General features: G+C 47.0%; 2 protein-coding genes and 1 pseudogene across 14 annotated transcripts in view; 2 read left to right on the top strand and 1 right to left on the bottom strand.

Moving 5' to 3' along the window:
• The window catches only part of KDM4C (lysine demethylase 4C), a 497722-nt gene extending 494511 nt beyond the window's left edge, over positions 1 to 3211 (bottom strand). For 12 of the 13 annotated variants that reach the window (XR_004029804.1, XR_004029805.1, XM_030812128.1 and 9 more), the window contains exon 1: positions 1707 to 3211. The gene's annotated coding sequence lies outside the window, so the exon portion shown is untranslated. Of the gene's footprint in view, positions 1 to 818; positions 892 to 1706 lie in introns of those variants that run through there. The other variant, XM_030811677.1, reaches the window with a different exon arrangement.
• A 7669-nt stretch (positions 3212 to 10880) lies between these two features.
• LOC100592962 (small nuclear ribonucleoprotein E) lies at positions 10881 to 11191 on the top strand. The gene has a single exon (XM_003260443.4). It carries the CDS (start codon positions 10908 to 10910, stop codon positions 11184 to 11186), a length of 279 nt encoding a protein of 92 aa, XP_003260491.1. The 5' UTR covers positions 10881 to 10907; the 3' UTR covers positions 11187 to 11191.
• A 3573-nt stretch (positions 11192 to 14764) lies between these two features.
• On the top strand, positions 14765 to 24774 carry LOC100597290 (annotated as a pseudogene).
• The last annotated feature ends 601 nt before the right edge of the window (positions 24775 to 25375 follow it).

Genomic DNA, 25375 nt, shown 5'->3' with positions numbered 1-25375 from the left:
GCTGGAGTGCAGTGGTGCCATCTCGGCTCACGGCAACCTCCACCTCCAGGATTCAAGTGAGTCTCCTGCCTCAGCTGGGATTGCAGGCGCCCGCCACCACGCCCGGCTAATTTTTGAATTTTTAGTACAGACGGGGTTTTGCCATTTTGGCCAGGCTGGTCTTAAACTCCTGACCTCAGGTGATCCATCCGCCTCGGCCTCCCAAAGTGTTGGGATTATAGGCAGGAGCCACGGCGCCCGGCCTGATTTTCAACTTTAGAAAAGCAACTGACTAAAGTCTGTTAATAAAAAGAAGTAAGTCTTCGGTTTCAATTGTACTGTATTACCAAGTTTGTGGGATACTGTAAAGCTTATGTGAAAACTTTTCATAACACTGAAATTGGGAGAAAAAGGACCTAAAAAACCCGAACAACCGTGTAATCCGTTCCAAAACAAACTATGGGCGCGTTGCGCGGAGGCCAGCAAGGTAAGAAAACAAGCGATAATCACAAAGCAGAGCCGACAGCTTCCTAGTAAAAAATGGACCTTTAAAAATTAAAACCACTAGTTTTCAACCACAACACTTCGAAATGAGAATATTAGTCACCGTTGCCATAGAAACAGTAAAGCCAAGTTGCCCGGAATTTAAACATTTTTTTTAATTCCACAAACTGAAATGGGTGAAAATACGGCAAAGTTTAGTGTGAACCTAAGTGGCCGGAACCTACTAGTAACTTTCACCGGGATAAAGGTGACTCTGCTTTTCTAACGTACATTTCCGAACAGTGCTTTATAAATCACCTCTCGGGGTTAGTTTATCAAGTGCAAAAAAAGTTTACCTTGTCTCTTCCGGAAGAAGGAACCTGACAAACTCCCTCCCGGTATCGCCCACGATCAGAGCCAGCCAGCGCAGGCTTGCACCGCGCAGCGAAGGGAGAGCCGAGCATCGAGTCCACGCGGAAAGCATCTGAATCTCGCCTGCTGGCTTTACTGGCGGAGCACGGAGGAAAACCCCAAGCTCCAGCCTACAGCCCCGGCCTGTCTGGCTCCCTCCTCCACGTCCCCAGTCCACGCCACGTTCTGTGCCTGGCAGTCCACGCGCCCTAATCCAACTCGCATTTATTAAGCACCCGCCGTCTACACCGCATCATGGTTCCTCCAGGCACTGCAGGAAGAAATGGCCCCATGCCGGGGGAAAGAAACACCAAAAGGACAGCCGCGAGGGCTGAAGACGATCCCGAATGACGGGCTGACTGCCTGCAACGGGTGGTCAGGAGAGGCGCTCCCACCCTCACCCCGCGGGTCGTGACACTCCCAGGGAAGGGAGAGTCCCGAGGGGTGCACCAGGCCCGGCCTTCCTGGAGTCCGCCACAGACCTACTGGGGGCGTTAAGAGGTCCGCATCCCAGGACCGCCCGAGCGCTCCTCTGCCCCAAGGAGGCGACCCCGACTCCGGATCCCGGGAAAACGGCGAGCGCGGGTACCGAACCTCGGTAAGGGCCGGAGCGGGCTGTCACCGGCCCCCGCATCCCTCCCCTGCGGCCGCGGCCGGCCGCTCCCTCCCCAGCGTGACAGTCGCTGCAGTCACGGACGGAGCGTCTCTGCTCCAGCGTCGCCGCTCCTCCGGACGCCCGCACCCCCGTACCCCACGCGGAGGGGGGCAGTGCCGGGAAGACCTCTCCGGACCCTCCCCTCGCCCCGGCCCCCGGACTCCGGAAAAGCGGTTACCTGGCGCGTGGGTTGGGGCGAGAGCACGACTCGGTGGAGAAGGAAGAGAAGAAGACAGTGGCCTCCGGCCCAGGGAGATTTGGGAAATTTGGGAGACTTGTTCCGCACTAGGTGACAGCTGTTCGCTGCGCACGCGCACAGGACCCCGGCCGCCCGATCACTGCGCCGCGCCTCACCCTCCCGTCGAGGGGGTGGGTAGGAGGCAGCGGCGAAGGCGCGCGCACTGCCGGCTCTCCCTACGTGAGGGCGCGCGCGCCGTCACGTGACCGCTGGGGCCCGCACTTGGTGAGTCACGTGAGCTTACAAACAGCTTAAAGGTGCCCGGCAGGCTCTTGCTTTGGGCTCCACTTCCGCGCTGTGGTTAACTTAGGCTTGCTGGTGCGCATCTTCTTGTCCTTTGGACACAGGCATATCCCATTCTTTGCGGAGGGGAGAGATACTCGCGTAGGAGAAAACAGGTGCACAGAACCTTGCCCGGAAGCGCCTGCTGGGGTCCCGCAGGGCTGGACCTGATGTAGTCCACGCGCCACACGTCCTCCTGGGCTCCCACGCGCACGTATGGCGGCCTCCGACGCGCGGACGTCAGCGTGGCGTTACCAGGGGTGGAGCCTCGGAATGTCCTGGAGAGCCTGGCGAGAAAGTGGGGGCTCCCAGCTGTCCGGCGATGACAGCGCTGTGTGCCCGTTCTCCCTTCACCCGGTGGCCGGGACCTCTGAGCCTCCTTCCCACAATGGGAGATCCCGAATGGGCGAAGAGTATCTTCGTGTCCCAACCCTTTAACAACTACCGCGCAGGAGCGTGTCAGCCTCTGGAAGCAAAACTGTCCGGTGTTGAGTCACCTACACCGAGCACGTCCCGCCCCGACCTGCCCAAGTGTGCTCTTAAGATAGGGAGGCACAAAGGTGACCCCAATAGGAATCCTGGGCTGGCGGTCCCTCAGAAACTAGAGTTGATAATTTGGCCAGAATTGAAGTGACTAGAAATGCAGGTGCCTCCAGCGTCTGAGACTTAGATAAGTTAACTTCCTACAACTTGTTGCTTCTCCTCTGTAACTCTGCCTTCCGAGGTGTCAGAAGGAACCAACCAGACCTTAAGCCCCTGTACTGCCAAAGACAGATGGTTGAGCATCAGATGTTTTGCAAAGCTGAATGATTTTTTTTTTTTAACTTCCTGCAGAGCTCCCAGCTGGGTCCCTTGTGGCGTTTCCTCTAACGTCTTAGCTAAGAAAGACTGGGCATGTCTTCACACCAGTGAGCAAAGCTGGGCTAATATGCTGAATTTTCTGTTACATTATACTGATAACAGCATTTTAAAAATATATTGACACCGCTTACCACGCGCTTGAACTCGTTTCTCACTGGGATGAACATTGTGAGGACAAATGGAATGTGATTAATTGAGCTAAGGCTAACGGGATTATTGGGCCACCGTGTTTCTTTAGTTGTTAAAAACAAAGTTCTGCTACACACACACACACTTTTTTTTGAGACGGAGTCTCGCTCTGTCGCCCAGGCTGGAGTGCAGTGGCGCGATCTCAGCTCACTGCAACCTCCGCCTCACGGGTTCGAGAGATTCTCCTGCCTCAGCCTCCCGAGTAGCTGGGATTACAGTCGCCCGCCACCACGCCCAGCTAATTTTTGTATTTTCAGTAGAGACAGGGTTTCGCCATGTTGGTCAGGCTGGTCACGAACTCCTGACCTCAGGTGATCCGCCCGCCTCGGCCTCCCAAAGTGCTGGGATTACAGGCGTGAGCCACTTCACCCGGCCACACACACTTCTGAACTTGCCTAACGTATACCCAACTGGGAATTTTCCAAATGTGTGCATGTAATGTCAGGATCCCAACCATCCTTACAAGTAAATTGGATATGCTAAAATAATAAATATGCAACCTAACATTTATTTAGAACTTACTGTGAGCTAGACACTGTCTTAAGAGCTTCACATGTATTAATAAATACTTATAATAATTCAATGAATAGGTACTATTAATACCTCATTGTTACAGATGTGGAAACTGAAGCATAGCGATTAAGAAATATGTCCACAATCAAGCAGCTAGGGTCTTTTGGAAGCCATATGCTATATTAGAATAGAAATCTTGTGCACCAGAATAAAAAATCTGGAAACCTGAAATCCATTTTCTTCAGAATTTGCAGATGCACAAATAACATTTATTTCTTTTTTTTTTTTTTTTTTTTTTGAGACGGAGTCTCGCTCTGTCGCCCAGGCTGGAGTGCAGCGGCGCAATCTCGGCTCCCTGCAAGCTCCACCTCCCGGGTTCACGCCATTCTCCTGCCTCAGCCTCTCCGAGTAGCTGGGACTACAGGCGCCCGCCACCACGCCCGGCTAATTTTTTTGTATTTTTAGTAGAGACGGGGTTTCACCGTGGTCTCGATCTCCTGATCTCGTGATCCGCCCGCCTCGGCCTCCCAAAGTGCCGGGATTACAAGCGTGAGCCACCGCGCCCGGCCCACAAATAACATTTCTTTGCCATTGTGAATTAGAGTATCACATGTTTTAACCTGAAGAACTAAAGTGGATATACTAACCTTGCTGACTTCACTGAGCACTTTTTAATTTTAAGGAAAATAATGTAAAATGTCAAAACACTTCAAAAGCTGTAAAGCACTGTGTGAATCCATTAAGTGCTTCATGGTCTTGGAAACTGAAGAGAGCCTACTAGAAAATAAACTGGACTCATGGCACTGAGGGCAGTGTTGTGTCCCTAATGTATCAAAATACCTCCATATTGTGAATTATCGTGAAAGCATTTTAGCCGTATAGTAAATTTTGTATTTAGATTCAATTGTTTAAATCCCAATTGCAATATATTAATGGAAGTCTGTATGAACAATACATAGATTCCCCTTGAAGTTTGTATGTAATGTGAACTAATGTCCAGATCATCAGATCACCTCAGAGACAATACTTGTTTTTATTTTATTTTATTTATCTTATTTATTTATTTGTTTTTTGAGACAGAGTCTTGCTCTATTGCCCAGGCTGGAGTGCAGTGGCGCCACCTCGGCTCACTGCAGCCTTGACCTCCCAGGTTCAAGCAATTCTCGTGCCTTGTGCCTCATTCTCCTGAGTAGCTGGCATTACAGGCGTGTGCCATAATGCCCAGCTAATTTTTGCATTTTTTTTTAATTGAGACAGAGTCTCACTCTGTCACCCAGGCTGGAGTGCAGTGGCGCGATCTCAGCTCACTGCAACCTCTGCCTCCTGGGTTCACGCCATTCTCCTGCCTCAGCCTCCCAAGTAGCTGGGACTACAGGCGCGTGCTACCACACCTGGCTAATTTTTTGTATTTTTAGTGGAGATGGGGTTTCACAGTGTTAGCCAGGATGGTCTTAATCTCCTGACCTTGTGATCCACCCACCTCGGCCTCCCAAAGTGCTGGAATTACAAGCGTGAGCCACCATGCCCAGCCTAATTTTTGTATTTTTTGTAGACAGGGTTTTGCCACATTGGCCAGGCTGGTCTCAAACTCCTGAGCTCAAGTGATCTGCTGGCCTCCACCTCCAAAAGTGCTGAGATTACAGACATGAGCCACCATGCCTGGCCAATACTTGTAGGTTTCTTAAAATATATATAATGCAGCAAATTTATATGCTTCTTTTTTTTTTTTTTTTTTTTTTGACTTTGAGACAGGATCTTGACTCTGTCGCCCAGACTGGAGTGCAGTGGCACTATCATGGCTCAATACAACCTCCACTTCCTAGGATCATGCAATCCTCCCACCTTAGCCTCCCATGTAGCTGGGACTGCAAGCGCACACCACCACACCTGGCTAGTTTGTTTATTTTTTTGTAGAGTCAGGGTCTCACCATGTTGCCCAGGCTAGTGTCAAACTCCTGGGCTCAAATGATCCTCCCGTCTCAGCCTCCCAAAGTGGTGAGAATACAGGAGTGAGCCACTGCCCTGGCTGCAAATTGGTATACTTCTAAATAATAGTCTAATTTTGAATCTGTTGAAGTACACTACAATTTTTATAAATATAAATAATTGAGCTGGGCGCGGTGGCTCATGCCTCTAATCTCAGCACGTTGGGAGGCCAAGGTGGGCAGATCACCTAAGGTCAGGAGTTCAAGACCAGCCTGGATAACATGGTTAAACCCTGTCTCTACTAAAAATGCAAAAATTAGCTGGGCATGGTGGCAGGTGCCTGTAATCATATCTACCCGGGAGGCTGAGGCATGAGAATCACTTGAATCCAGGAGGCAGAGGTTGCAGTGAGCCAAGATAGCACCACTGCACTCTAGCCTCGATGACAAGAGCAAAACTGCATCTCAGAAAAAAAAAAAAGAAAGAAAAGAAAACAAATATACAGAATTGAATGAGGCTGGGCTCAGTGGCTCACGCCTGTAATCCCAACACTTTGGGAGGCCGAGGCGGGCGGATCACCTGAGGTCAGGAAATCGAGACCATCCTGGCTAACACGGTAAAACCCTGTCTCTACTAAAAATACAAAAAATTAGCCGGGCACGGTGGCAGGCGCCTGTAGTCCCAGCTACTCCGGAGGCTGAGGCAGGAGAATGGCATGAACCCGGGAGGCGGAGCTTGCAGTGAGCCGAGATTGTGCCACTGCACTCCAGCCTGGGTGACAGAGCAAGACTCCATCTCAAAAAAAAAAAAAAAAAAAAAAAAAGAATTCAATTATAGTAATACTTAGTGTTTTTATTTACCTTTACCTTTATCAAATATGCACGTTATTTTTACAGGAATAATGAGAGATGATTAGTCCATGAGGGCTCTGCCCTCATTAATGAATTAATGCCATAACTGCAGGAATGGGTTCATCCTCTTCTCTCTTGTTCTTTGTCCTTCTGCCATGGAATAATGCAGCACAAAGTCCCTCACCTAATACAGCCTCTCTGTCTTGGACTTTCTGGCCTCTAGAACTGCGAGCCGATAAATTTCTGTTCACTATAAATTACCCAGTCTGCCAGGTGAGATGACTCATGCCTGTAATTCCAGCACTCTGGGAGGCTGAGGCAGCAGGAGGATCACTTGAACCCAGGAGTTCAACACCAGCCTGGGCAACATAGCAAGACCCCATCTCAATTAAAAATAATAATAAAAATAAATTACCCAGTCTGTGGTATCCTATTATAGCACCACAAAATAGACCAAGACACCATAGATAAAAGATAGAGGCCAGTGTTTATAGATTTAATAATCATGGAGCAAGTCCATTATTTCAGGTAAATGCCTGGTGTGCTTACTCTTAGGCCTGAGTTGGAAGACTTTCAGAAATAAGGGTGGAAGAAAAGTTTTAGGTCCATGAAATCCTTATCATTGGAAAGACAGTCCAAACTGACTAGGAAGAGGTAGAAGTCCTGCTCTAGGTGAGCTTCTCATGGCCATTCCTGATAAGGATTAGGATTTGTGCCAGAGTCAACCAAGCCATCCATTGGGGTAGAAGAGGAACTTCTTGAGATACTGATTAGTATTGTATTTACATCAGAGCTCAGATCAAAAGCAGCTGCTATTTCTGACTCCTTAGGGGTCCCCTAGAACTAGGGTGAGACATGGGTTTCAGTCCAAGCACACTTCTTCCATTAATGATCATAGAGTGCCTGGAATATCACAGGACATCTTTCATCGCTGAGGGATAAAATGCTCCTCCACCTCAGGCATGAACTTAAAAGATCTCTTCATTGAGGAACACAGATATTTTATTGCTATTTTTATAAAGTCTCTGACTATAATAGGAAATAGAGCACTTGGCATATATAAATGAAATTCATATATTAATTGGAAAGAGACCACAATATAACTTTTGGAAGTTGCTTTAACAATCCCTGGTTTTAGGCTGAGCGCGGTGGCTCACGTCTGTAATTCCAGGGAAGGCAAGGTAGGCGGATCCCCTAAGGTCAGGAGTTTGAGATCAGCCTAACCAACATGGTGAAACTCCGTCTCTACTAAAAATACAAAATTAGTTGGGCGTGGTGGCGCATGCCTGTAATCCCAGCTACTCAGGAGGCTAAGGCAGGAGAATCGCTTGAACCCGGGAGGCGGAGATTGCAGTAAGCTGAGATCATGCCATTGCATTCCAGCTTGGGCAAGAAGAGCGAAACTCCACCGGAAAAAAAAAAAAAAAATCCCTGGTTTTGAGAACATTACCAATTTTTTGTTTTACCTGTTCCTCCATTAATTTTTAACTCAGGAATGTGACTTGCTTAATCTCTGCAGCAGTAGCTCCTTTGGTATCACAAACAAGGACCTAATTGTCATGGGCTTTCTTCTGCAGAACAAAATGTTGCCTTGTAAGATATTTTCACATTCTGTAGTTTACCCCCAATTTATCAAATTCACTGATTTTAATATTTCCCTTTCTCCCTACCTAATTGGTCTGACTTTTCTTTTCTACTCAAATTCTTCCAGAAGGTATTCTGTCTGATCAATGAGCTCAATTTTCAGCTTGCAGCTTTATAATACATTTTCTAGGGGCCTCGAGCTGACTATAGTGAACAACTATCCTGTTCCATCTTCCTTAAGTGTTCTGATTATGCATAATTGAGATCTCATCACTCAGCTAAAGTTGTAAGTGGCTTCTCTCTTCTTGAACTAATGTTAATATAGTTTGGGTCCTTGTCATATTCATTCCTGTTGTGATAAATTGTAAAACGTAGCCACAAGATCCTCCCATGATCCTTTGCAATGTGACTTTGCCCTTCCTTCCATCGAGAGATCAGCTATATCCCCACCTGCTGAATCTAGGCTGATTATTATTATTATTATTTTTAAGACAGGGTCTGGGTCTGTCACCCAGGCTGGAGCACAGTGGTGCAATCTTGGCTCACTGTAACCTCCACCTGCCAGGCTCAAGGCATCCTCCCACCTCAGCCTCCCTAGTAGATGGTACTACAGGTGTGCACAACCATGCCTGGCTAATTTTTGTATTTTTTGGAGAGACAGGGTTTCGCCACGTTGCCCAAGGTGGTCTCTAACTCATGAGCTCAAGCGATCCACCAGCCTCAGCCTCCCAAAGTGCTGGGATTACAGGAGTGAGACACCACGCCCGGCCTAGGCTGATCTTTTGACTTGCTTTGATCAACAGAATGTGACAGAAGTGACGTGATGTGACTTTCAAAGCTAGACATTAGATACATTGCAGCTTCTGCTTTCACTCTCTTATGATACGGTCCTGAGACTGTCATGTAAAGAAGTTAGTCTAGCTTGCCAGAGAATGAGAGGTTTCATGAAAAAATAACCAAGGTACTCACCCCGTGGACTGCCAGCACCAGCTGCCAGAGGGGTAAGTGAGGCCATCTTGGCCTTCCAGTCCAACCACCTCCTACTGAATGCAGCCACAAGAGCAAGCCCAGGCAAAACCAGCAGTTAACTGTCAGCTAACCCAGAGAATAGTAAAAAATGATAAACCACTGCTGCTCTAAACCAGTACGTTGTGAGGTTATTTATTATGCAGTAATAGCAGCTAGAACTGCCTTCTCTGTCTTTCACTTTCTGACCTTGGTGAGCCCCTGGCTCTCCATTGACTAATCTAGATAATACAACTTCTTTTCTATTACTTTTCTCCTCAGTGTCAAACTTAAGAGAATTATTCATAACTTTAGCATCGTCATTTTGATAATCAAGAGATTCTTTCCTCTCCTTTTGGAAACCATGATGTACTTTCAGTTGTTCCTGAACTTGGTGTTTTGGCTATTCCAGCTTCCTATAAGACAGAAGCTATGCTTCACTTTCGCTTCAGGTGCTTTTGCTTCATGAAGAGCTTTTTTTTTTTGAGATAGAGTCTGAATCTGTCACCCGGGCTGGAGTGCAATGACATGATCTCGGCTCATAGCAACTTCCACCTCTCAGGTTGAAGCAATTCTCCTGCCTTAGCCCCCTGAGTAGCTGGGGCTACAGGTGCGTGCCACCATGCCCAGATAATTTTTGTATTTTTAGTAAAGATGGGGTTCCACCATATTGGTCAGGCTGGTCTCGAACTCCTGACCTCGTGATCCACCCACCTCAGCCTCCCAAAGTACTGGGATTACAGGTATGAGCCACCGCACCCGGCCATGAAGAGCTGTCTTACCTCTAAAAACTTTTCTAAATTCTTGTTCATTATTTTAATATGAACTTAAACTTTTCTACAAATTGCCTTACATTTTCTTCTTGGCCTACACCACAGCAAGTACATTTTCCTCTGGCTTTAGGTTACTTTTTTTTTTTGAGAAGGAGTTCTACTGTTGTTGCCCAGGCTGGAGTGCAATGGCACAATCTTGGCTCACTGCAACCTCTGCCTCCCTGGTTCAAGTGATTCTTGTGCCTTGGTCTCCCAAGTAGCTGCGATTACAGGCATGCACCACCACACCCAGCTAATTTTGTATTTTTAGTGCAGATGGGGTTTCACCATGTTGGTCAGACTGGTCTCGAACTCCTGACCTAAGGTGATCCTCCCACCTCAGCCTCCCAAAGTGCTGGGATTACAGGCATGAGCCACCGTGCCCAGCCAGGTTACCTTTTTTTAATTTTTTTTTTTATTTTTTTGAGACAGGCTCTCACTCTGTTGTCCAGGCTGAAATGCAGTGGTGCAATCATAGCTCATTGCAGCCTTGAATTCCTGGGCTCAAGCAATCCTCCCTCCACAGCCTCCCAAGTATCTGGGACCACAGGCATGCACCACCATCTCTGGTTAATTTTTATTTGTTTATTTATTTATTTTTTGTAGAGATGGGGTCTCACTATATTGCCCACATTTAGATGACTTTATTAGTGTTACCTGATTTTATCCAGCCCCATCATGAGAAAGATACACGTAGTCCTATTTTGTTGGCGTTCTCTTCAAATTAGTTATTAGCTCATGAAACTTCTATTGATATCCTGACACCTTTTTAAGGATTCCTGGCCAGCCGTGGTAGCTCACGCCTGCAATCCCAGCACTTTGGGAGGCTGAGGTGAGTGAATCACCTGAGGTCGGGGGTTCAAAACCAGCCAGGCAAACATGGCAAAACCCCGTCTCTATTAAAAATACGAAATTAGCTGGGCGTGGTGGTGCATGCCTGTAATCCCAGCTACTTGGGATGCTGAGGCAGGAGAATTACTTGAACCTGGGAGGCAGAGGTTATAAGAAGCCGAGATCGCGCCATTGCACTCCAGCCTGGGCAACAAAAGCGAAATTCCATTTCAAAAATAAAAATAATAATGATAAGCGTGCGAGTGTGCTCTTTGTGAAATTCCACCATGGCATACCGTGGCCAGGGCCAGAAAGTGCAGAAGATTATGGTGCAGCCCATCAACCTCATCTTTAGATACTTACAAAGTAGATCACGGATTCAGGTGTGGCTCTATGAGCAAGTGAATATGCAGATAGAAGGCTGTATCATTGGTTTTGATGAGTATATGAATCTTGTATTAGATGAAGCAGAAGAGATTCATTCTAAAACAAAGTCAAGAAAACAACTGGGTCGGATCATGCTAAAAGGAGATAATATTACTCTGCTACAAAGTGTCTCCAACTAGAAATGATCAATGAAGCGAGAAATTGTTGAGAAGGATACAGTTTGTTTTTAGATGTCCTTTGTCAATTATGAACATTGATTCATAATAACCTTTATGTTATTACAAAATGGCAATAAATGCTGTGGGATTGTTTGTATTAAAACTAATAATACTAATAATAATAATAAATCTTTTTTTTTTTTTCTGAGACGGAGTTTCGCTCTTGTTGCCCAGGTTGGAGTGCAATGGCGCAATCTCAGCTCACCGCAACCTCCACCTCCCAGGTTCAAGTGATTCTCCTGGGTCAGCCTCCCTAGTAGCTGAGATTACAGGCATGCGCCACCACGCCTGGCTAATTTTGTATTTTTAGTAGAGACAGGGTTTCTCCATGTTGGTCAGGCTGGTCTCGAACTCCCGACCTCAGGTGATCCACCTGCCTCGGCCTCCCAAAGTGCTGGGATTACAGGCGTGAGTCACCATGCCCGGCCAGTTCCTGTTTTTTTTTAATTGTTGTTGTTGTTGTTTGTTTTTTTTTTTGAGACCAAGTCTTGCTCTGTTACTTAGGCTGGAGTGCAGTGGTGCGATCTCTGCTCACTGCAACCTCTACCTCCCGGATTAAAGTGATTCTCCTGCCTCAGCCTCCCTCATAGGCACGTGCCAACACACTCACCTAATTTTTATGGTTTTAGTGGAGGCAGGGTTTCACCATATTGCCCAGGCTGGTCTCGAACTCCTGGATTCAAGTGAGCCACCGGCCTCGGCCTCCCAAAGTGCTGGGATTACAGGTGTGAGTTACAGCACCCAGCCTCTGTTCTTTCCTAGAAAGAAATCCTCCGCAGACTAAAGGGCAAATGCCAGTAAGGCAGTGATAGGGACGGCATTCCAGGGCACTCCCTCTAAATTCTAGATCAGAGGGGGCTTCTCAAGCAGCAAAGGCCCTGCTCTAAGTTGTGCAGGCATAGATTTTCTGGAGCAGTGGTTCTCAAAATTTGTTCCAGAAACTGGCAAGGTTAAAATTATTTTTATAATAATACTATGACATTATCTGACTTTTCCGTTCCCATTCACTCAGGAGCATACAGTGGATTGTTTCCAGAAAACTCCATTGCCCTGAAAGCTAAGATAATGTGTATTTCTGTATTCTTTTTTTTTTTTTTTTTTTTTGAGTCGCCCTGTCATCCAGGTTGGAGTGCAGTGGCGCAATCTCAGCTCACTGCAATCTCTGCCTCCCGAGTTCACACTATTCTCCTGCCTCAGCCTCCGGAGTAGCTGGGACTACAGGCGCCCACCACCACGCCCAGCTAATTTTTATGTATTTTTAGTAGAGACGAGATTTCACCGTATTAGCCAGGATGGTCTCGATCTCCTGACCTCGCGATCCGCCCCTCTCGGCCTCCCGAAGTGCTGGGATTACAGGCGTGAGCCACCGTGCCTGGCCATCTATATTCTTGTGTCTTAAATTGTTCTCAGGTTTTTTGTTTGTTTGGTTGGTTGGTTGGTTTGGTTTTTTGGAGACAGAGTCTTGCTCTATCACCCGGGCTGAAGTGCAGTGGAGTGATCTTGGCTCATGGCAGCCCCAACCCCCTGGGCTCAAGCAATCATCCCACCTCAGACTCCTGAGTAGCTGGAACCAGCAGTGTGCACCACCACACGTAATTTTTTTCTTTCTTTTCTTTTTTTTTGACATGGAGTCTCACTCTGTCCCCAGGCTGGAGTGCAGTGGCCGATCTAGCTCACTGCAAGCTCTGCCTCCTGCCTCAGCCTCCAGAGTAGCTGGGACTACAGGCGCCCGCCACCACGCCCGGCTAATTTTTTGTATTTTTAGTAGAGACAGGGTTTCACTGTGTTAGCCAGGATGGTCTCAATCTCCTGACCTCGAGATCCACCCACCTCCGCCTCCCAAAGCTCTGGGATTACAGGTGTGAGCCACCGCGCCTGGCCTATTTTTTTCTTAGAGACGAGATTTTGCCATGTTGCCCAGGCTAGTCTGGAACTCTCGGGCTCAAGCGATCCTCCCACCTTGGCATCCCAAAGTGCTGAGGTTTCGGGCGTGAAGCACCACACTTGGCCTAAACTTTTCTGTTTTAAAATATAAAATGGGCCGGGCGCAGTGGCTCACGCCTGTAATCCCAGCACTTTGGGAGGCCAAGGCAGGCAGATCACCTGAGGTCAGGAGATCGAGACCATCCTGGCTAACACGGTGAAACCCTGTCCCTACTAAAAATACAAAAATTAGCCGGGCGTTGTGGCGGGCGCCTGTAGTCCCAGCTACTCGGGAGGCTGAGGCAGGAGAATGGCGTGAACCGGGGAGGCAGAGCTTGCAGTGAGCCGAGATCACGCCACTGCACTCCAGCCTGGGCAACAGAGCAAGACTCCATCTCAAAAAAATAAATAAATATAATATATATATATATATATATATATATATATATATAATGGCTAGGTGGGCACAGTGGCTCACACCTATAATCCCAGCACTCTGGGAGACCGAGGTGGGCAGATCACTTGAGGTCAGGAGTTCGAGACCAGCCTGGTTAACATAGTGAAGCCCCGTCTCCACTAAAATACAAAAAGTATGCTGGGCACGGTGGCTCATGCCTGTAATCCCAGCACTTTGGGAGGGTGAGGCGGGCAGATCACCTGAGGTTGGGAGTTCAAGTCCAGCCTGACCAACATGGTGAAACCCCGTCCGTACTAAAAACACAACATTAGCCAGGTATGGTGGCACATGGCTGTAATCCCAGCTACTCAGGAGGCTGAGGCGGCAGAATCACTTGAACCCATGAGGCAGAGTTTGCAGTGAGCTGAGATCACACCATTGCACTCCAGCCTGGGCAATAATAGCAAAACTCCACCTCAAAAAATAAAATAAAATACAAAAAGGAGCCAGGCATGGTGGCATGCGCCTCTAGTCCCAGCTACTGGGGAGGCTGAGGCAGGAGAATCTCTGGAACCCGTGAGGCGAAGGTTGCAGTGAGCCAAGATCACGCCACTGCACTCCAGCCGGGGCAACAGAGTGAGACTCATCTCAGAAAAATAAAATAAAATATAATGTAATGTAATATAATATAATACAATAAATATAGTATGACAATTTTTTTTTTTTTTGGAGACAGGACCTCACTCTCTTGTGCAGAGGTGCCATCACAGCTCCTCTGTGATCCTGAGCTACAGCAATCCTCCAGCCTCAGCCTCCCAAGTAGCTGGGACTACAGGCACACAACAGCACACCAGCTAATTTTTTATTTTTTGTAGAGACAGGGTCTCACTATGTTGCCCAGGCTGGTCATGAACCGCTGTGCTCAAGCGATCTTCCTGCCTTGGCCTCCCAAAGTGCTGGGATTATAGGTGTGAGCCACCATCCCTGGCCTAAATTTTTCACAGTTTTAAAATATAACAAATACTGATGGAAATACCCATGAAGACAATTTTCAACATTAAGAAGGTTTGAGACCAGAAAGTTTGAGAACTGTAGATTGGAGGGAATATTATCATAATAAAGATCAAATTTTCCCTGACTCTCAATCCTGAGATGCTCCTTTGACTCTAAGGCCCTCCTTGAGGCTCCCTCTCCTTCCTTGGGATGTTTGACCCATAAAATGGGGTCAAAAACTGCTGCCGCGAACATCTCCAGTGCCACTACCCAAGGTCTGGGGAGACCCATGGGGTCAAAGGTGAAAGGGCAGGGGAGGAGAGGGACCAGGAGGTGGAGGAGGGGGAATAGGAGGATGAAGAGGGCTGGCCGTCCACCTCCATCCCATATATCTGCTGGAGGCATGTTTCTGCAGGGTATTAGCCCCACCTAGCTCTCTCAGTGCCCCAGGTATCCCCTGCCCTCCCCACCCCCAACCTTGCCCTGGTGCCTTCTGCAGTCCCTCTCCCTCTCAGCATCCCAAGGACTCTTCTGCTTCCCCACAACCCTGGAGCACACCACTCCTGGAGTCTGTGTGCCCAAACCTCCATCAAGGACAATAAAGACAGCCTTACCTGGCAGAAATTAAGCTGTTGGCTGAGGGTGGCAGCTCATGCCTGTAATCCTAGTACATTGGGAGGCCAAGACAGGAGGATTGCTTGAGGCCAGGAATTCAAGACCAATCTGGCCAACATAGTAGACGCTGTCCCTATTATAAATATTTTTAAAAATTAAGCTGTTACTAGTTTTTTCTTTTCTTTTTTTTTTTGAGATGAAGTCTCACTTTGTCGCCACACTGGAGGGCAGTGGTGCGATCTCAGCTCACTGCAACCTCCGCCTCCCAGGTTCAAGCCATTCTCCTGCCTCAGCCTCTCGAGTAGCTGGGATTACAGGCACACGCCACCATGCCCAGCTAATTTTTGTAGTTTTTAGTAGAGATGGGGTTTCACCATGTTAGCCAGGATAGTCTCAATCTCTTAACCTCGTGATCTGCCCATCTTGGCCTCCCAAAGTGCTGGGATTACAGGCGTGAGCCACTGTGCCAGGCAGCTGTTACTAGTTTTTCAAGGAGATCACATGTGAATTAGATCCTGAGTTCTCCTATGTTTGGAAATAATTTTTTTCCAAACGCTGCTGATATTGAGGCTCCAGAAGTCAATCTGCCTCTCCACCCACCCCACCCCTTAGAGGTAACAAAGTGTTTTTGTCTGGATGAAGCTGATTTTTTACATAGAGCTGGAGAGGGGCCAGATATGGTGTCTCACACCTGTAATCCCAATAATTTGGGAGGCCAAGGTGGAAGGATTGTTTGAGCCCAGGAGTTTGAGACCAGCCTGGGTAGCATAGCAAGACCTTACTTCAAAACAAAAAAATTGGAGAGGATTTCACATTAGTGAGTCACTTAGCTGTCAGTTGTCCCCGACCCCAACAAGTCAAGTGAGTTTGACTAGCTGCGGATTCCATATAGAAAGCAGAAAATCTGGGACAGGCATGGTGACTCACGCCTGTTATCTCAGCACTTTGGGAGGCCAAGGCAGGTGGATCGCTTGAGACCAGGAGTTCCAAACCAGCCTAGCCACATGACGAAACCCTGTCTCTACTAAAATACAGAAAAATAGCCAGGCTTGATTGCACACACCTATAATCCCAGCTAATAGGGAGGCTGAGGCAGAAGAATCGCTTGAATCCAGGAGGCAGAGGTTGCAGTGAGCCAAGATCGCTCCACTGCACTCCAGCCTGGGTGACAGAGTGAGCCTCCCTCTCAAAAAAAAAAAAAAAGGAAGCAGAAAATATTGTGTTATTCTTTGTTCTAGCTTCTCCTTACTTAATAACAGTTAACAACAACATAAGATAACTGTGAGACTAAAGATGCACACTCTTGATAATCCTTGTTGCTCATTAACTCAGTAAATGAAAATGTGCCTTATACCTCCCGTGTGCCCTGAATTGTGCAGGGTGCTGGTTATAGTTATGTGCAAGGTAGATGTAATTTTGCTTGAACAAAGTGCCTCAGTGATGCCGTTGAAGGGTAAAGCGCCCACCACTGACAAAACCATTTCAGTCGACCTAATTTCATTAGCTCTACTTAAGACAAGAGGATTAATTGATTACTTAGCAGCTGTATTATTTAGTCTATTTCATCCTTTATTATTTTCATATTAGTAATCCTTTGTCAGCACCATTTTTTTCTACAAGGATGTCTCTTAAGAGTCACATTTATGTTTGCTGATTGATTTTTTCCTTTTTAGACCTAGACCTAGGTTTTTTGTTTTATTTTTTAAACAGAGCCTCGCCCTGTCACCCAGGCTGGAGTGCAATGGCACAATCTTGGCTCCCTGCAACCTCCACCTCCTGGGTTCAAACGATTCTCCTGCCTCAGCCTCCTGGTGAGACTCCATGGGTCTCCCCAGACCTTGGCTACTGGCACTGGAGATGTTTGTAGCAGCAGTTTTTGACCCCATTTTCTGGGTCAAACGCCCCAAGGAAGGAGAGGGAGCCTCAAGGAGGGCCTTAGAGTCAAAGGCCCCTGGGTTCAAGCGATTCTTACATCCCCCACTGCCCTCCAGCCTACTCAATTGAGCGAGACTCCATCTAAAAAAAAAAAAAAAAAATTCCCCACCCCACCAAAATAAAAGGAGGCTCAGGAATCTGTGAACAATACCAAAGGGCTGATATTCATGACATCAGAGTTACAGAAGGAAAGAAGAAAAAGTGCAGTACAAAAAAAAAAAAGTTGAAGAAACAATAGCTAAAATTTTTCTAAACGTTGGCAAAAGACAGAAACTGACATTCACGAAGGCCAGCAGAACCTAAACAGAAAAAACCCAGAGAGTCTCTCTGAACTAACTCTGTTTCAGGGGGCTGCTTGATAATAAAATAAATAAATGAATAAAAAAGAAAGACCCAAATGAATCCAAATTGAGATAGATTACAATCAAACTTTGAAAATATAGACAAAGCAAATCTTGAAAATAGCCAGGGAAAGACAATGTATTGCCTCTGGGGAGCCGAGGCGGGCGGATGACGAGGTCAGGAGTTCGAGACCAGCCTGACTAACATGGTGAAACCCCATCTCTACTAAAAATACAAAAACTAGCCAGGCATGGTGGCACACACCTCTAGTCCCAGCTACTAGGGAGGCTGAGGCAGGAAAATCGCTTGAACTCGGGAGGCGGAGGTTGCAGTGAGCCGAGATCATTCCACTGCACTTCAGCCTGGGTGACACAGCAAGACTCCATCTCCAAAAAAAAATTAATAAATAAATAAAAACATTTTATTATTGTTTTTGAGCCATTATTAGAAAAAAGAAAAAAATGTATTTGTGTGTGTGTGTGTGTGTGTGTGTGTAACAACATTTTAAAATGCTTAACAGCCCGGGCATGGTGGCTCACATGGATAATCTCAGCACTTTGGGAGACCAAGGCAGGTGAACCCCTTAAGACCAGGAGTTCAAAATCAGCCTTTGAAACATAATTAGACCCTGTCTCTATTATTTTTAAAAAGTAAAAAAAAAAAAAAAAAAAAAAACCTTTAAAAAGTGCTGAACAAAAAAAGGTGTCACCAAAACACACACATACACACACACACACACACACAAAGAGGTGTCACCTCAAAATTCCATGAAAATATTCTTCAGGAATAAAGATGAAATAAAGACATGCTTAGATACAAGGAAACTAAGAGAGTGTGTTGCAAACAAAACTCTGAATAAATTGCCATAAGTTCACATATAAGAGAAATTATATCAGAAGGAAGCTAGGAACATAAGAAATGAATGAAGAACAATAAAAAGGCTAAATACCCGAGTAAATAGCATGTACCCGGGTAAATAGAATATTCTTTTCCTCTTGAGTTTTTGTTTTTGTTTTTTGTTTTTTGAGATAGAGTCTCGCTCTGTTGCCCAGGCTGGAGCGCAGTGTCGCAATCTCGGCTCACTGCAAACTCCGCCTCCCTGGTTCAAGCGATTCTGCTGCCTCAGCCTCCTGCGTAGCTGGGATTACAGGCACGCACCACCACCCTGGCTAATTTTTGTATTTTTAGTGGAGATGGGTTTTCACCATGTTGGCCAGGATGCTCCCAATCTCCTGACCTCGTGATCTACTCGCCTTGGCCTCCCAAAGTGCTGGGATTACAGATGTGAGCCACTGTGCCTGGCCTGAGCTTTTAAAAATATATTTCATAGTTGAAAACAAAAATTAAGGTAGCTGGATCACGAGGTCAGGAGTTTGAGATCAGCCTGGCCAACATAGTGAAACCCTGTCTCTACTAAAAATACAAAAATTAGCCGGGCATGGTGGCGTGCATCTGTAGTCCCAGCTACTCGAGCGGCTGAGGCAGAATCACTTTAACCTGGGAGGCAGAGGTTGTGGTGAGCCGAGATCCTCCCACTACAATCCAGCTTGGGCAACAGAGTGAGACTCCATCTCAAAAAAAAGAAAACAATAATTATACTACTGGCTGGATACAGTGGCTCATGCCTGTAATCCCAGCACTTTGGGAGGCTGAGGTGGGTGAATCGCTTGGGGTCAGGAGTTTGAGACCAGCCAGGCCAACATAGTTAATCCCCATCTCTACTAAAAATCCAAAAATTTGCTGGACGTGGTGGCGCGCGCCTGTAATCCCAGCTACTCCAGAGGCTGAGGCAGGAGAATCGCTTGAACCCAGGAGATGGAGGTTGCAGTGAGCCAAGATCGTGCCACTGCACTAGAGCCTGGGCAACAGAGCAAGACTCCATCTCAAAGATAAATAAATAAAAATTAGGCTGGGTGCAAGGCCGTGAGCAGTGGCTCACACCTGTAATCCCAGCACTTTGGGAGGCCGAGGTGGGCGGATCACAAGGTCAGCAGATCGAGACCATTCTGGCTAACATGGTGAAACCCCATCTCTTCTAAAAATGCAAAAAATTAGCCGGGCGGGGTGATGGGCGCCTGTAATCTCAGCTGCTGGGGAGGCTGAGGCAGGAGAATGGTGTGAACCCGGGAGGCGGAGCTTGCAGTGAGCCGAGATTGCATCACTGCACTCCAGCCTGGGCAACAGAGCAAGAATCTGTCTCAAAAAAAAACAAAACAAAACAACAAAAAAAATTAGGCCGGGTGCGGTGGCTCACGCCTGTAATCCCAGCACTTTGGGAGGCCAAGGCAGGCAGATCACCTGAGGTCAAAAGATCGAGCCCATCCTGGCCAACATGGCGAAACCAAAAATTAGCTGGGTGTGGTGGCGCGCGCCTGTAGTCCCAGCTACTTGGGAGACTGAGGCAGGAGAATCACTTGAACCCAGGAGGCAGAAGTTTCAGTGAGCCGAGATCACACCACTGCACTCCACCCTAGTGACAGAGCGAGACTCTGTCTCAAAAATAAATAAAAATAAATAAATAAATCAATAAATCAATAAATAAAAATTAATTATAAGATAGCTTTTACTTTGCTATTTATTCATTTTTATTTATTTTAGAGATGGGGGTCATGTTATGTTGCCCAGGGCAGTCTCGAACTCCTAGCAATCCTTCCTCCTTGGTCTCCCAAAGTGCTGGGATTACAGTTGTGAGCCACATTCCTTCCAGCTTACTGGGCTATTTAAAGGTTTCCAATACTACCATATCCTGCTGATCAAAAGCTCTAACTTGCAACAACAACAAAAAAATCTACCTTGCATATCAATATACTTATATCTATCTATCTATCTATCTATCTATCTATATCTATCTATCTATCTATCTATCATCTATCTATCTATCTATCTAAAACTGTGAGTAAAACCAAATGGGTAACCAACTTTAATGCTACTTTACTGGATAATGTTATTTGATGCTGAAAAGTTTTAAACCTGGTGTCCAGGAGGGAAGCCTTAGTGTAAACACATGATTGTGTCCAGTGATTTGTCATTTTACAAATCCCACACTAGATGGCAGATTTTAAACAGGATTTTCTGGGTCAGAAATTAATTGGGAAAAAATGGCTAGGCACGGTGGCTCACACCTGTGATCCCAGCACTTTGGGAGGTACAGGGGGCAGATCACCTGAGGATAGGAGCTCAAGACCAGCCTGGCCAACATGGTGAAACCCCGTATCTACTAAAAATACAAAAATTAGCTGGCCATGGTTGTAGGAGCCTGTAATCCCAGCTACTCGGGAGGCTTGAAACCGGGGGGCAGAGGTTGCAGTGAGCAGAGATTTCACCACTGCACTCCAATTTAGGTGACAGAGTAAGACTCTGTCTCAAAATAATAATAATTAGGAATATCTATCTATCTATCTGCAAAGGAAAAAATCTGGGTGTGGAGGCTCATGCCCATAATCCCAGCACTTTGGGAGGCTGAGGTGGGAGGCTGAGGTGGTAGAATAAATTGAGCCCAGGATTTCGAGACCAGCCAGGGCAACATGGGGAAAACCCATCTCTACAAAAAATATAGAAATTAGCTGGGCAGCCAGGCATGATAGCTCACGCCTGTAATCCCAGCACTTTGGTGGATCACCTGAGGTCAGGAGTTCAAGACCAGCCTGGCCATCATGGCGAAACCCCGTCTCTCAAAAGAAAAAAAAAAGAAAGAAAAAAAATTAGTCAGGCATGGTGGCGTGCACCTGTAATCCTAGCTACCCAGGAGGCTGAGGCAGGAGAATTGCTTGAACAAAGATCGTGCCACTGCACTCCAGCCTGGGTGACAGAGCAAGACTCCATCTCAAAATAAGTAAATAAATAAATTATCTGGGCGTGGTGGTGCTCACCTGTGGTCCCAGCTACTCCAGGGTGCTGAGGCAGGGGGATCACCTGAGCCTTGGGAGGTCAAGGCTCCAGCGACCTGTAATCTTGCCATTGCCTCCAGCTTGGGGCACAGAGTGAGGACCTGTCACCCAGGCTGGAGTACAGTGGCACGGTTTCTGCTAACTGCAACCTTCGCCTCCCAGGTTAAAGCGATTCTCCTGCCTCAGCCTTCCGAATAGCTGGGATTACAGCATGCGCCACCATGCCCAGCTAATTTTGTATTTTTAGTAGAGACAGGGTTTCTCCATGTTGGTCAGGCCAGTCTCAAACTCCCGACCTCAGCTGATCCATCTGCCTCGGCCTCCCAAAGTGCTGCGATTACAGGCGTGAGCCACCGGGCCCAGCCAGCATCTGTTTTTTAGTTTAGTTTAGTTTAGTTTAGTTTAGTTTAGTTAGTTTTTGAGAGGGATTTTTGGTCTTGTTGCCCAGGCTGGAGTGCAATGGCGTGATCTCCCTCACTGCAACCTCTGCCTCCCGGGTTCAAGCGATACTTGTGCCTCAGCCTCCCAAGTATCTGGGACTACAGGTGTGTGCCCCCATGCCAGGCTAATTTTTTTTTTTTTTTTTTTTTTGAGACAGAGTCTTGCTCTGTCGCCCAGGCTGGAGTGCAGTGGTGCGATCCTGGCTCACTGCAAGCTCCGCCTTCCGGGTTGACGCCATTCTCCTGCCTCAGCCTCCCGAGTAGCTGGGACTACAGGCGCCCGCCACGACGCCCGGCTAATTTTTTATATTTTTAGTAGAGATGGGGTTTCACCATGTTAGCCAGGATGGTCTCGATCTCCTGACCTCGTGATCCACCCACCTCCACCTCCCAAAGTGCTGGGATTACAGGCACAAGCCACTGCGCCTGGCCTAATTTTGTATTTTTTGTAGAGACAAGGTTTGGCCATGGCCAGCAGGTCTTGAACTCCTGGTCTCGAGTGATCCCCCAGTCTAGGCCTCTGAAAGTTCTGGGATTATAGGCGTGAGCCACTGCTCCTGGTGGATACTGATTTTTGTATACTGATTTTGTATCCTGAAACTTTGCTGAAGTTCTTTTTCAGATCTAGGAGCTTTGGGACAGAGCCTTTGGGGTTTTTTAGGTATAGAATCACATCGTCTACAACAGAGACAGTCTGACTTCCTAATTGAGGTTCCCAAACCTCAATTCTTGACTTCTGTGCACCCACAGGCTCAACACCACATGGACGCTGCCAAGTCTTAGAGCTCCCACCCTCTGAAGGAACAGTCTGAGCTGTACCTTGGCCCCTTTTAGTCATGGCTGGAGTGTCTGGGACACAGGGCAACAAGTCCCTAGACTGCACACAGCACAGGAACTCTGGGCCCAGCCCACAGAACCACTTTTTCCTCCTAGGCCTCTGGACCTCTGATGGGAGGGGCTGCCATGAATACCTCTGACATTCCCTGAAGACATTTTCCCCATTGTCTTGGGGATTAACATTCAGCTCCTCACGACTTATGCAAATTTCTGCATCCGGGTTGCATTTCTCCTCAGAAAATGAGATTTTCTTTTCTGTTGCATTGTCAGGTTGCAATTTTCCAATCTTTTATGCTCTGCTTCCTTTATAAACCTGAATGCCTTTAACAGCACCCAAGTCACCACTTGAATGCTTTGATGCTAGGAAATTTCTTCCACCAGATACCCTAAGTCATCTCTGTCAAATTCAAAGTTCCACAAATCTCTAGGGCAGGGGTAAAATGCTGCCAGTCTCTTTGCTAAAACATAACAAGAGTCACCTTTGCCCCAGTTCCCAGCAAGTTCCTCGTTTCCATCTGAGACCACCTCAGCCTGGACTTTATTGTCCATAATACTATCAGCATTTTGGTCAAAGCCATTCAACAAGTCTCTAGGGAGTGCCAAACTTTCCCACATTTTCCTGTCTTCTTCTGAGCCCTCCAAACTGTTCCAGTCTCTGCCTGTTACCCAGTTCCAAAGTAGCTTCCACATTTTTGGGTATCTACAGCAGTGCCCTGCTCTACTAGTACCAATTTAATGTATGAGTCCATTTTCACACTGCTGATAAACACATACCTGAGACTGGGAAGAAAAAGAGGTTTAATGAACTTACAGTTCCACATGGCTGAGGAGGCCTCACAGTCTTGGCAGAAGGCAAGGAGGAGCAAGTCACATCTCACGTGGATGGCAGCATGCAAAAAAGAGAGGGCTTGTGCAGGGAAACTCTGATTTTTAAAACCGTCAGACCTCATGAGACTCATTCACTATCAGGAGAACAGTGCAGGAAAGCTCTGACCCATAATTCAGTCACCTCCCACCAGGTTCCTCCCATGACATGTGGGAATTATGGGAGTTACAATTAAAGATGAGATTTGGGTGGGGACACAGCCAAAGCATATTACTGCTGTCAAGCAAAGCTGAGAGATTTAACTGGTAAAGAAACAAGCCCTTTTTAGATTCAGGCAGTTTAATACTGACAGCAATAGTAAGATTGGCAAAGATGCCAGTGCCCTGTGTCCATTTTCCCACCAGACAACACCAAAACAAAAGAGGCCAGGTGATAATGCAACATGGGTGATGGGAGCTCTGTTTCTGCAGAGCCGATGTCACACTAAGCAGTTTGATGGGATGCTGGGGGTGGGGTGGGGACAGGTGTAGCCTCTTTGCCTAATTGTCCCCTAGCACTGCCCTGTCGTTGCATAGGCTGCTGGAACCGTGAAGATTTGAACTTTGGAGCATCTCTTTGACCACCCATGAGAAACTCTTACAATAGCTGCAATGCAGTAATACCCAAACCCTATGAACTTGAATGTGGTTGGAGTTGGTGCATTAGACAGACATATAGATCCCTCTGAAAAGTTGCAGTCACAGACTTAGCACAGACTGGGGACTACCTTCCATTGTGAAGTCTCTTACTGGTGCAAGACACAAAACATTTGTTAAGAACATTCAAGGCCGGGCACAGTGGCTCACGCTTGTAATCCCAGCACTTTGGGAGGCCGAGGCAGGTGGATCACAAGGTCAGGAGATCCAGACCACAATGAAACCCCGTCTCTACTAAAAATACAAAAAATTAGCTGGGCGTGGTGGCGGGCGCCTGTAATCCCAGCTACTCGGAGAGGCTGAGGCAGGAGAATGGCGTGAACCCGGGAGGCAGAGCTTGCAGTGAGCCGAGATTGCTCCACTGCACTCCAGCCTGGGTGACAGAACAAAACTCCCTCTCAAAAAAAAAAAGAACATTCGGTAGTTGATCCTGTAGAGAAAACAATGGAATAGGAATCTACCAACATTTCATTTACAAACATATTTTAAGTAGGTGAGAGGCTTATATACAAGTCACATCCTTAGGACACAGAAAAAATCCTATTTTGACTCAGGAAGCCATAATCACTGTGAAAGGAGTCAGCCTCGGCAATTACTTTGCAGGACTGATGGTAAGTAAGTTATCTCCAAATGCTAATAAAGGGCAAGAAACAGGGGAATGCAGGCCAGGCGTGGTGGCACATGCCTGTAATCCCAGCACCTTGGGAGGCCGAGGCAGGGGGATCACCTGAGATCAGGAGTTCGAGACCAGCCTGGCCAACATGGAGAAACCCCGTCTCTACTAAAAATACAAAATTAGCCGGGCGTGGTGGCACATGCCTGTAATCCCAGCTACTAGGGAGGCTGAGGCAGGAGAATCGCTTGAACCTGGGAGGTGGAGGTTGCAGTGAGCCGAGATTGCACCATTGCACTCCAGCCTGGGCAACAAGAGCAAAACTCCGTCTCAAAAAAAAAAAAAAATGGGTTTACATAATTTTCCATTCCTTTTTCATCCTGATCACTTATCCAGGTAGCAGCCTAGAAAAGATCAATCTCTTTCTGGGGACAGCTGCATTTAATCACTAAATTAAGGTACCTCGCTAAGTTGTGTGTGTCAGAGGCATTTGAACCAGACCAACTCCATCTTGAATACGGACTGGTAAAATAAGGCTGAGACCTACTGGTCTGCATTCTCAGATGGTTAATGCATTCTAAGTCACAGGATGACATAGGAGGTCAGCACAAGATACAGCTCATAAAGACCTTGCTGATAAAACAGGC

This window comes from Nomascus leucogenys, chromosome 1a (genome assembly GCF_006542625.1).
Source record: "Nomascus leucogenys isolate Asia chromosome 1a, Asia_NLE_v1, whole genome shotgun sequence".
Taxonomy (NCBI): Eukaryota; Metazoa; Chordata; class Mammalia; order Primates; family Hylobatidae; genus Nomascus; species Nomascus leucogenys.
This window is presented reverse-complemented; position numbering and strand designations above follow the sequence as displayed.

What these genes read in the sequence shown, in the direction of transcription:
- LOC100592962 (XM_003260443.4), top strand. Translation starts at nt 10,908, where the DNA reads ATGGCATACCGTGGCCAGGGCCAGAAAGTGCAGAAGATTATGGTGCAG.